The 12,276-nt window shown below is 44.5% G+C and overlaps 1 protein-coding gene across 4 annotated transcripts; it reads right to left on the bottom strand.

Annotated features, from left to right (window-relative positions):
• Positions 1 to 261: 261 nt before the first annotated feature.
• On the bottom strand, positions 262 to 10,930 carry LOC144131260 (uncharacterized). 4 transcript variants are annotated; one of them, XR_013314695.1, is made up of 5 exons: positions 10,599 to 10,924; positions 9,751 to 9,836; positions 9,135 to 9,210; positions 4,819 to 4,948; positions 262 to 401 (listed from the first exon to the last, which is right to left on the bottom strand). XR_013314695.1 is itself a non-coding variant. In XM_077664444.1 (5 exons), exons 1-5 carry the CDS (start codon positions 10,612 to 10,614, stop codon positions 277 to 279), a joined length of 423 nt encoding a protein of 140 aa, XP_077520570.1. In that variant the 5' UTR covers positions 10,615 to 10,930; the 3' UTR covers positions 262 to 276. The 4 variants fall into 4 exon arrangements, 2 of the variants coding, with proteins under 2 accessions (XP_077520570.1, XP_077520569.1); XM_077664444.1 differs by having other exon boundaries at positions 4,837 to 4,948; positions 9,743 to 9,836; positions 10,599 to 10,930; XM_077664443.1 differs by having other exon boundaries at positions 9,743 to 9,836; positions 10,599 to 10,923.
• Positions 10,931 to 12,276: the final 1,346 nt, after the last annotated feature.

Raw genomic sequence — 12,276 nt, 5'->3', positions numbered from 1 at the left:
TGTCTTCTGGAGTCTGTCTTGTCTTCGTAGTCTGTCTTGTCTTCTGTAGTTTGCCTTGTCTTCTGTAGTTTGCCTTGTCTTCTGTAGTGTGTCTTGTGTAGTACTCGTACACTGTGTAACAGTCTTTACTGTCACCTGTCAATTAACACAGGATTTGTGTTCTGGAGTACGCTATGCACAAAAATGCACAGCTTGTTAATGGTCGCCTGTCAACACAAGCTTTGTGCATTCCAGAGTAATTCGTGCACAAAACCACTAGAATTGAAATGAAAATGATCAATATTTATTTACTGTTTCGTGCTTTTTTTTCGAGCTTGCTGATGCATGCTGTCCAGCGTTGTCCTGGCCGCAGGTTCCTAGATACATCGCCCATGAGCCAAGAAAAATGGTTTTTGTCTTGGCTGGAAAAAACAAAAAATAGAGATCACCGCTGCTACCTGCGCAAAAAAAATGTGAAAGCGTTGACGCCTCCTCGACACTGGTCGCCTTTCAAATTTGGCACCATGGTTGTTTTCTCGTTGACTTGATTGGTTATCAATTAACTCTTATTTTACCCTCACTTCATCCCAGCAACGATTTCGAGTTTTCAAATCTTCCTCCATGGATCGTTCCTGCCCACTCACTGAATACTTGCCCAGTCTAATCACGCATTCATTGCCTTTCGCTTCTCAATAATTACCTAATTGCCTCTAATTTATCATTCTTTTTCCTATCTCCTATTTAAGTATAGGAAACTTATCACTGGTCACGTGATTGCTCATTTCGAGTTTTCAAACTTGGCGCCAAGCTTTGGCTTTGTCCATACTTCCAGTTTTTCAAACTTGGCACTACGCTGTAGCTCCTACTTTCAGCGTTTTCAAATTTTGCGGCACTTTTTCTCTGGCCTAGCCACTTTTTGGACATTTTTGGCTGCAAATAATTATCCAATTATGAAATTTTCTTTTCGAGCAGCATCCTCACATCATCCTCTGCCAATTACACAACCAATCATATGACGCTATCTCTTCTGAGTTGCCCACAACTGCTGCGAACACGATCCCCGGCAACATAGCCTAGTAAACTCACTTTATTCAAAATGTTGTAATACTGAACAAGGCTTATGACTGGCCGAGTTGGTACTGACTCACCTTAAAACCAGACAGAACACACAAGAAGACATGAGCTCAAGAGGCGGGACTAACAAAAATTTAATTCAAGATTTTGATTACTTGATTTGTGAGGGTTTAACGTCCCAAAGCGACTCGGGCTATGAGGGACGCCGTAGTGGATGGCTCCAGAAATTTCGACCACCTGGGGATCTTTAGCGTGCACTGACAACGCACAGTACACGGGCCTCTAAAATTTCGCCTCCATTGAAATTTGACTGGTGCGGCCAGGATCGAACCTGCGTCTTTTGGGACAGCAGCCGAGCGCCATAACCACTGAGCCACTGCGGCGGCATCATTGAAGGTAAGCCGCAAAAGAAGACCCGCGAAGAGATACAAGCACACAATAACCCAAAGCAGTGAAAGGGCGAAGTGCAATCAAAGGTCACTGGCATACTAATGAATCATCTAAAAAAGCAAATTCCTTACAGTGAAGGATTTCCGATGGCTTAGCCACACGTGTCCTTAGCCTTACCGATGTAGTAAGCGTCAACTATCTGCCGACAGATTTATCCCTTCCATAAACCACTGATGTGTTGTGGAAATTAGGCATGCAAAGAGACAGGTCATCCTCAGATTTGCATTCACAAGATTTATCGTGCAGTGCCAGATTAGAATTTGCCTTCCCCCTATAGAGTGAAAGTGCTCAGTCAGGTGCAAATTCAGATATCTGCCCGTCTGCCCATATTATTTGCAGCCATAAGGCAGGGGAATGCAATATACTCCATTACTTTGCAAGTGGTGAACATTTTTTTGTGACACTGTCCATTGTGGACAAGTACCCAGTTTTATCAAGCCTTTTTAATGGCGGCGCAAAGGCCTCCTGTCTTGCACTTCGCTGTTAAGACAACAGCAGCATTACGCTTTCCCGCGACTTTCTTGAGACTGTGAAATACTGTGGAGGTAAGGTGTATCAGCATCATCGGAGTATCTGCTCCTTACCCACGAGCGAGTGAAAACATACTATGACAGGTTGTTGAGATGGGCAAGTGGGAACCCAGCTGCTTGGAAACCTGCTACAAGAATGCGTCCTCAGCAGTGATGGCATGACTTATCTAAAGCTGATGTCATGCACACGATTGCACACCCATCAAGTGTTTCCATCTTTACTGACCTTAACCAGCGACAAATACACCTCTTCACCATCCTTCCCCAACGAGTGGTCCGACTCGTAGCTAAAAAGAGCCTTCCCCGATCTTTAGCTGTAGCCCTGACAAACATATTCGTCCCCAAAGCGCAAGTCTGCATCAAGAAACTGCTAACGGTTCTGCTTAGACAATTCTGATGTATAAGACAGGCCTTGACTGCATGCCTTAAGGACTCCTAAAACATCTTGTGCCAACTTATCTGAGCCTTCTATGTCCAGAAAAATTACAGTCATGAACATAACGAAATGCTACTATGCCAAGGTCTTCCAAACAGGCCTCCAATGCCTTATCGACTTTAGACAAAAAAATGTTGCTAAGCAAAGGTACGACCTGCGTGTAAATACCGCCCTGCCAACTGACAAATACGGATTTGCAGTAAAAGGACAACAGCCCCAAGAAGCCAGAAACCGAAATCACGCAATCATCTGTAAAAGCATGTTCATTGTTCACCCTGATGCAGTTTGCACATGCCTCAGAGGTCTATCATGTGACAATGAATAGTGCAGGCCCTCCATGTCGATGCTCACTGCAGAGCACCTGCCCAGGTTGCTGTCCACAAGAAACTAGAACTCCACAGAACTCCACTTTTGTGAGTTGGCAAGGCAGTATTTACATCAGAAATCAGGCATATGCAGAGGGTCCCAGGTTGCACTGTTCCTCCGCGACATTCTTCTGTCCAGAGTCGATACCGCATCAAAGCCCTGTTTGGAAGGCATCGGCATAGTAGCATTTCATTATGTTGATAGCTACCTAATTTTTTTGCACAAGGAGGGCTCAGATAAGTTGGCACAAGACGTTTTAGAAATCTTAAGGCATGTGGTCAAAGCCTATCTTTTACGTCTGAATTTCACTAAGCATAACCGTTTGTAGCTTCTTGACTTAGACCTGCGCTTTGCGGATGACCACATATGTTGGCGCCAAAGCCCAAGATCAGGAAGCCTCTTAGCTACGAGTTGAACCACTCGAGGCTGGTGAAGGACAGGTTGGCAATCACATGCATCACGACCGCTTTATGAAAGTCATGCCATCACAGTGCTTAGAATGCATTCTCGGAGCAGGTTTCCAAGCCAATGGCACCTGGGTTCCCACTTGCCCATCTTGCGCACCTGTCAGAGTGTGTTTTTACTCTCTCGAGGGAACGGAACACCGTTCACATGATGCTGACGTAGTTGAGCAGCACAAAAAGACGGGCTCTATACCTTACATCCACGCTATTTCGCACCATTTCAAGAAAGTTGCACCAAAGTATGATGTTGTTGTTGTCTTGACCGCTAAAAGTAAGGTAGGAGCCCTTTGCTTCTTCGTTCAAACTAGGCTTGATACAACTACGGGTAATCTTCCGCTATGCACAGTGGCAGATAAAAAATGTTCACCACTTGCAAAAGTAAAGGTTTTTTTGCATTCCACTGCCTCGTAGCTGAAACTACTATGGGCAGACAAGCAGATATCTGAATGTACGCCTGGCTGAGAACACTTTCACTGTATAGAGAGGAAGGCGAATTTTCACCTGACACTGCACGTTCAATCTCGTGAATGCAATCGGAGGACGACCTTTCTCTTTGCACGCCTGATTTCTGCGGCACATCAGTGGTTTTGGGAAGTGATAAATCTGTCCTGACATAGTTGAGGCTTACTGCATCAGGAAGGCTAAAAACAAGTGCCTGGCTAAACCGTCGGTGAACCTTCACTATAAGGAATTAGTTTTTTAGATGGTTTACTAGTACATCAGTGCCTTTCGGTTATTTTTTGCCCTCTCACTGCTTTGGGGTCTTGCATGCTTGAATCTCTTTGTAGGTCTTCTTTTGCCACTTTCCTTCAATAAAATTTCAGTTGTTAGACCAGCCTCATCTTGTGCTCATCTCTTCTCCTGTTTTGTGTCTTCCGGCTGGTTTTAAGATGTAATACTGAAGGCCGAAAGAAAGCCATTTTAGAGTCAAGTGCACTTATAATGGCCACAGCTATAATGAATGTTCATTTATTACGAAAAATAGTGCTAAATTCATTAATTTATGCATGAAGTATATGACACTGCATCAAAATAAAAAAAGGACTAAGCCTCTAACCCTCATGGCCAAACTGCAGTTACAGCAAACGAAAGGACACCATAAACATGCCCCACATGCAAAAGCTTGCACTACAGGCCAATGCAGAAATAAGGTCAGATTACTTCCCAAACTGCATGACACTGCCACGCAAAGTAAAGATTGTGACAGGCAATAAAGGAGCAATAAAAAAGCAAACTGTAGGTAGCAGCCAATTTCATGCAGACAAGCTACAAGGTCAGGCCAACATAGATGTGGAAGAAATTTGAAAAAAAAGCCAAAACAAGCACATAATAATTTTTAATGTTCTCACAGCCCTTTAAATGGCAAATACTTTTCTGAAAAAACATAACAGAAGCGGCAATTTTTTTCGGAAATCAATTTTTTTCATGAACTTCATTGTTCTTGAAGCATGGGCGGGCATAGAGTAGTCAGATTAGTGCATGCGTTCCTAAGCAATGCCATGCCAAAAACTGTACTTACAGAAAAAGCTTGCCTTACTGAGTGAATACCACTGACCATCCACTAATTTCCCAGCCTGCTCCAGGTCCCTGGCAAAAATCACACACAACTTGGTGGCTTGCACAACTTCCATGCGACTCTTGGTCTTTAGCTGGAAAAAAATTGAAGGATCAGTGAGATATAAAATTCTACATGCATTGCTTTGTTTCAATGACCAACTAAGAAAGTAACAGCGGTTTCTGTGAGCGCAACTATTTTTTCACACAAGCTTTCTACAGTAAACCACGTTTATCGCGACCTAATTCACACTGACTTGCTGCACGGTCCCAGCACTACTGTGTATAGCTCTATGGTTTCAAATGCTTTGTTAGCTCTGAGCCCTTGGGCTTGCACTTGTTAATGCAGAAAACCTCGGGAAGGCCAACCAGAGCTTCGAGCATTAAGCCATAGGTATTCAGAAGCTCAGTGGTCTGTGGGAGAACTTTTGGCTTGGTGACACAGTAGCAAATGCTGCTCCAGCTACTTTCACTCCATTGCAAAAAACTCGCACACCAGAGACCTGTCCTCCATTTTGCATTGCAGAAACAATCACTGAAATTCAAAGCACGCATACTAAATGCACACCTAGATTCCAACACAGCTACATAATAAAGGGTATAATTATTGGAATGAAATACCAGTCAGTACATGTAGCTTTCAGTTTATCCAAAAATTATAAGCAACCGACAAACAATAAACATTAAAAGAGAAATAAAATAACCAGAATTGTTTAAAAAATCTGTCAGAATTATGTGACATCCACTACACTCCAGAAGAGCAAGGTTCCGGGCTAGTTGGTAATACATTTAAGGGAGGAAACAGCGCAATGAAACACGGACACACAAAGAACGGACACACACGAGCGCTGACTCACAACTGAAATTTATTTTGAAGAAAAGATGCTTAAATAGGAGACATGCGAGGGTGCTTAACAGGGCTGCTGCATCGATAACCGCCAATCAGTGTGGTCGCGTCACAAAATTTCAAAAACAGCAACGAAAGAAGTAAGTGATAAAAAACGGTGTAAAGGGCCGCAAAAAGGTGGTCAGGTGACAGTAACAATAACAAGACCAATGGGGGGGGGGGAGCATTAAAACCACGAGGGACACAGATGTGAAAATACAGGTGAAACAAAAATGAAAGACGTACAAGCTTTAAAAGCGTGCCCAAAAAGGGGGGGGGGGAGATAAAAGCATTAAAATCTTGAGACGCAGCGAAGGATAAAACAAGATAAAGGCACTACCAACAAGGGATCACAGAATCATTAGGCTATAGGTTGCAAAAGAAAACTTAAGTGTTCATCAAGCCACCCAGAAAATTTAGCTCTTTTTCCGACAAGGAGAGGGATGCAGTGCTCACACATTGTTCACCAGCTTGATGAATTTGGAGGGCTTCTAGGATTTCCCTCGTCAACCTATCTCGTCCTCAGCCGATAATGGTGCAGCGATTAAAGTCAGGGGTGCAGATTCTTTCAGTGTCGTCTTCTCTGATTTTGCACTTCTTACAGTGCTTAGCCAGGTGCCCAGAAATTGCTATACTATTTACGTTGTTTTGATGTTCTTGTAGGCGGATATTGATGCACCTTCCCGTTTGACCGATGTACCTCTTCCCGCATGACACTGGGATGGAGTAAATTATTTCTAAATCCCAGGGGACATGTTGATCAGAGTGTGCCACCCTACACCCTCGGGTTTCCGGCGGGTTATTCACTTTGGAACAGAGGGCAGAAAGCTTGATGGGAGCAGGCTACCCTTTGCATCTGCTTGTATCAGTAGACAGCAGGCTACTCTTTGCATCTGCTTGTATCAGTAGCCGGCTCCATGATCAAGAAGCCCCGGCCACACCTCGGACCTGCTGCTTCAAACGATAAACGCAGAAATTTTGTGGCAATGCCCTACCTCCACACCATCGGCCATCGTCTAAAGAAAGTCGCACAGCGCGCCGGCGTAGATGTCGTCTTCACGGCTCCCAACAAGCTTTCCGCCCTCTGTTCCAAAGTGAATAACCCGCCGGAAACCCGAGGGTGTAGGGTGGCACACTCTGATCAACATGTCCCCTGTGATTTAGAAATAATTTACTCCATCCCAGTGTCATGCGGGAAGAGGTACATCGGTCAAACGGGAAGGTGCATCAATATCCGCCTACAAGAACATCAAAACAACGTAAATAGTATAGCAATTTCTGGGCACCTGGCTAAGTACTGTAAGAAGTGCAAAATCACAGAAGACGACACTGAAAGAATCTGCACCCCTGACTTTAATCGCTGCACCACTATCGGCCGAGGACGAGATAGGTTGACGAGGGAAATACTAGAAGCCCTCCAAATTCATCAAGCTGGTGAACAATGCGTGAGCACTGCATCCCTCTCCTTGTCGAAAAAAGAGCTAAATTTTCTGGGTGGCCTGATGAACACATAAGTTTTCTTGTGCAATGATTCTGTGATCCCTTGTTGGTAGTGCCTTTATCTTGTTTTATCCTTCGCTGCGTCTTAAGGTTTTAACGCTTTTATCTCCCCCCCCCCTTTTCGGGCACGCTTTTAAAGCTTGTACGTCTTTCATTTTTATGTTTCACCTGTATTTTCACATCTGTGTCCCTCATGGTTTTAATGCTCCCCCCCCCCCATTGGTCTTGTTATTGTTACTGTCACCTGACCACCTTTTTGCGGCCCTTTACACCGTTTTTTATCACTTACTTCTTTCGTTGCTGTTTTTGAAATTTTGTGACGCGACCACACTGATTGGCGGTTATCGCTGCAGCAGCCCTGTTAAGCACTCTCGCATGTCTCCTATTTAAGCATCTTTTCTTCAAAATAAATTTCAGTTGTGAGTCAGCGCTCGTGTGTGTCCGTTCTTCGTTTGTCCGTGTTTCATTGCGCTGTTTCCTCCCTTAAACTACACTCCAGCAGTTCTTTGCTTTGTGCACCTTCAAACCACACTTTCTTACAGGCACATTTGCACAGAAATTGCGTTGAACCTGATCTTTAACAATCTTTTTTGATGCAACAGTAGGGAGAAACCAGGTTTTACCCAAAAACGAAGCGCCCTACACATTGCATCACAAGCCTAGATGGTGCACTTGAGTCACCTCTTATGCTTATGCAAGAAACAGGAACAGAGATCTCTTGACTAAATAAAAAAAGAGGAAGTGCAATGCATGTGTAATGCAGAGAAGATATAAGCAATACCACACTAAAACACTGGGAGGATTCCAAGAGTAGGTGAATGCATGAATGGGTGGCAATCAGATGGCTAAATGAGATTAGGAAATTTGAGGAAAATGGGTGGTAGCATGTGGCACAGGACACAGTTACCTAAAATGAACTAGAGAACCATTGTTTTGCACTAATATTAACAGCACATTCACATGACAGACAAAATCACTAACTCCAGGAGCAGACTGAGCATCATGCAACTCAATGTCAATCACCATTGCAAATGGCACCAGCACCGTAGACTGCACATGAGGAAAATTAGACATATTTTTGCTCTCAACTTTGAGCAGCAGTCAGCTGCGCTTTTAGGAGCAAAGCTCTAAAGTACGGCAACATTGGCACTTTGTTTTACTGACATGAGGGTGCTTGTGAACGTGAAAGTCCCATGTTTGTTTTGCACCAAATGTGTTAATTGCGAGGTATGTTTAACTAAAGAGGGGCATCTAACATGGGCATCAGCTCTTCATTACTTCCCTTCTATATCCCTCCCTTATATCACGGTTCAAGTGTCCACCGAAATGTGAGACAGTTACTGTTACATTTCCTTGAATTTTCCTTCAACTAATTTTAAATTTTTAAAGTATAAAGCTTTAAGAAGGTAGAGGTACAAACTGTGCAGTATAACCATATGCTATGGCAATAAACCAGCAATAAATCTGTGCTGACAGCAGCTTGCCCAGTGCATTGCAAGGATGCTATATCATACAAGGATTGGTGTCATCGTGCAATGTTACATTACTGACTGACAATTTGGTCTCTGTATCAGAAATACTGGTAAGCCATCATTGTAGAGCTCAATGTTTTTAAAGGGATAAATGAACATATAGGTCCTTTTCGAGGACACATATGCATACCAGGCAACAGGTGTGCAATGTCAAAGCACGTTTATGTTAACAGCAGCTGCGTCAAGAGCTACATCAGCGACTATATTTTGTACAAGTCTACAGTTCCGGTAATTATAAGCTGAGGCACTGCTGTGAAGTGCATGTAGAGTTTCATGCATTTCTAAACCTAGCTGCAAGCCTATATTGAAAATATTTTTCTAAATAGGCAGCTAAGATATGCATCACTGAAAAAGAATAACTACCATGAACGGATCAGGAGGGATGACACAGCCGAAGGCAGGAAGCACGCATGGCCCAATAGATGCTGGCCGCTGGCAACTGCAAATAAATACATCAAGAGCAACAGCTGTCAGTGGCTGTAGCCATGTCATGAATGACAAGAGAGGAAATCATCTACTGCTTTAAAAACTAAACTTAGACGTAATGTAAGTAAATAAAAACCAATGAGCTAGCCCATGACAAAACAAATGAACAGATTTTATGTAATGCACCCATATACATGCTTTGAGAAGAGTCACAATGACTGTTATAACCACACTGAAAGATGAGCTGGCTGAAATACCGCACACCAATTTGAATATAGGATGTGCAGGTTTTCATTAATTCCTATCATGGTGCCTTGCACCAATGTCTAGGTATTAAATTGAAAGTTGCAACCAGTCTGCCTTGGTTAAATGAGAAGAGAGAATGGAAAAAAGCATGCCTTCACTAGCAGGAAGCTTGATACCTCACAGCACAGCTTGGCATCATAGAAAAATTGCTAGCGCATTTAACAAATCTGCATACAATTAAAAACTGCACAAATTTGTCGACTGGCAATGCAAGTAAAGGCAAGAGAAACAAAAAATACCAAAGAACACTCGTGAGTGCGGCGAAGGGAGGTCTGTGGGTAGGATCCCGTGCCTGGGAAGAGTTCCGAGCTCGGAGAATCACCGGCACCACAGCTGATGGCACGCAACCAAGAATAAATAACAAAGCGAAAATAAGTAACAAAAAAACCATCGACAATGGCGAACGACTTGAATGCGGGCCGCAAAAGCGAGGGATATAGCAAAAAGGTAGAAATCCTAAATAATTGTGCAGTTGCATCTCCGACAGCTCGCAGTGCTCAGAAGGAGAGGAAGCATCAAAGTTTACAGCTCAGGAGAAGCAAGACTGATCTAACTTTGACATAACACTGCCTCAAATCCTGTTCCACTGGGGAAGCACAGACAAGTTTACAAATGACAAGGCGATGAATATGAACTAGCCTTTCGCATGCGATCACTGTCTCAAAATTTAGTATGACGCATATTAAGGCACAAGCACTAATCCGATGAGTACTAACCCTGAGCAAAATAGTGCGGTGTCTGATCGCAGCTGGCCAAGCGCGAGCGCTCCGCCGCGCGGCACTTCTCGCTCATCGTCTTCTACGCAGTGCAAATCCATGCTTTTGCACCGAGTGTCGAAGCGCTAGCAATCGAAAGCGTAACTCTGTTGTGATATCTGGTGCCATTTTTATTTACCACGGCACGCGAGTAATAAATGCACATACAGACAATGAGAACAACACTTGTCATGCAGGATATAGGCCCTGCTTTTTTGGCGCCGCATTGTAGCTGCGGCAACCGCAGGCGGACTGCCTCCACTCACATCCCTATATAGCTGCATACAAATAGCGCGTGTGAATACAGATCATAAGCAAAGAAACGCAGAGCGGGACTCACCGGCCATGCGATTCATCCAGGCTTAGTAAAACGGCGCAGGAGTCTTCGTTCCCCTAACAGATGAAAAGACGTCGCAGCACTCTTTCTTCATGGCTTACCCGTTGAAACTCGCCAATGTTGACAGGCCGAAATCCTGGTCGTTGGCTTCCAAAACACACTCCTGCTCACCTTCCTATTGAATGAGTTCTTCACACGTGTCCACCGTACAAGTATTCAAGCAATGCCTCAGAGAGGCAAATAATACAAAACACAACGTATCGGTTGCGCTGCAATGGCGCCGACGGCTGCGCTTTCGTGTCGGTGAAAATTTGCAACCGACAAAAAAATTAGTTTTTTAAACCATGAATACTTATATTATCTTCAAAACAAAGACACTGCATTTATTTTAAATTATTTTTATATTATTTAAGAATACTAAAGCACTTTCAGTTACTTTTTCTGGTATGTGGTTTGTAGAAGCTGCGATCCTGTGATCCCCTGAAGTGACCCGGATGCCTAGCAGACGACGGAGCAGACGACGGTGTTGACAGAATGCAATTTCGTTTTATGCCAGATAAAATCACTAAGTTGCGACAAAAACAGCGAATAAAAGCGCCGTATCTCAAGCTGGCGAATATCGTGGATAAGTTGAACGCAATTGGCACGATGGAGAGTAGCTGCTATGCATTAATTTGCGCGAGCGACACTGGCACGCTCACCGGAGATCATGAAACTTAACAGCTTATCGGTGACCAGTACAAGCGGAGTGCTTTGATATCAACTGCGTTACGAAACTACGTCGATACTTGCGTCTCACTTTAGCTAATATGCAACAGCGGCTAGCACTCGCCGCATCCTGATCGCGTGTAGTTCAACAAGCAAGAGCCCACTAGCGCATCGAAGCAGGCGTGTTTTCGAGTTCGTATCGTTACGATAAATACGAGTTGTTTCGGCACGTACTGGAATTGAAGTTCTCAGCCTGTGCGTCACGGACGGTGACGATGGCGTCGCGGACGATCTTAACTAAGACTCGCCGCAACGCAGCCGATAACCCAAGCATATGTGCGTTAAAGGTTGTTCACCAGTAGTGCAAACGTGGGCATCAAGTATCGCTCAGTCGCAGCGCCAGTCGCTCGCTTCTCGATTTTCCAGCCTTCCGAGTGAAGGTCGCAAGCTGTTGAGCCAATCAGTGAGCCAGCGGGAGTGAGCGAGGCGAGCTTTCGGGAACGACGCCGCCCGCGGGCGCGCCGGGCAATGAACTACGCGCTACCCCCTGGCTGCCCTAGTCGTCGCTAAGCCTAGCCGGTTTTGCATCGATGCAGCAGCTGAGTGCACTTCGAAACTGGCTAGCGCTGAGGTGCTGCTCTCGTCATCGTTTTACTGTGAACCTCGTCTCATAGTAAAACAAAGATATGCTCGGTTTCCGCGACACCTTCAGGAGCGGAGCCAGCTAAGGCCAGGAAAGCCGCGATTGAGCAGCAGCAATTAAAGGCGCCGTGGGGAGACATTTGTTTGTATTCCTGTTATCGCTTCTACCAACGACTCGATATTGGCCAACGATACTCCATCCGACGGCTTAGTATGGACTTGAACAAACATTACTGTCGCATTTTTCTGACGCTGGCGGCCGGTATTCAGGCTGGCATGCCGCGCCCGTACGTTATCATGTCGCTCAACTGTATGGCCGTGGTGCACATCA

The sequence above is a fragment of the Amblyomma americanum genome, chromosome 1, assembly GCF_052857255.1.
Source record: "Amblyomma americanum isolate KBUSLIRL-KWMA chromosome 1, ASM5285725v1, whole genome shotgun sequence".
Classification (NCBI taxonomy): domain Eukaryota; kingdom Metazoa; phylum Arthropoda; class Arachnida; order Ixodida; family Ixodidae; genus Amblyomma; species Amblyomma americanum.
The sequence above is the reverse complement of the archived record's forward strand: the minus strand, read 5'-3'. Positions and strand labels throughout refer to the sequence as shown.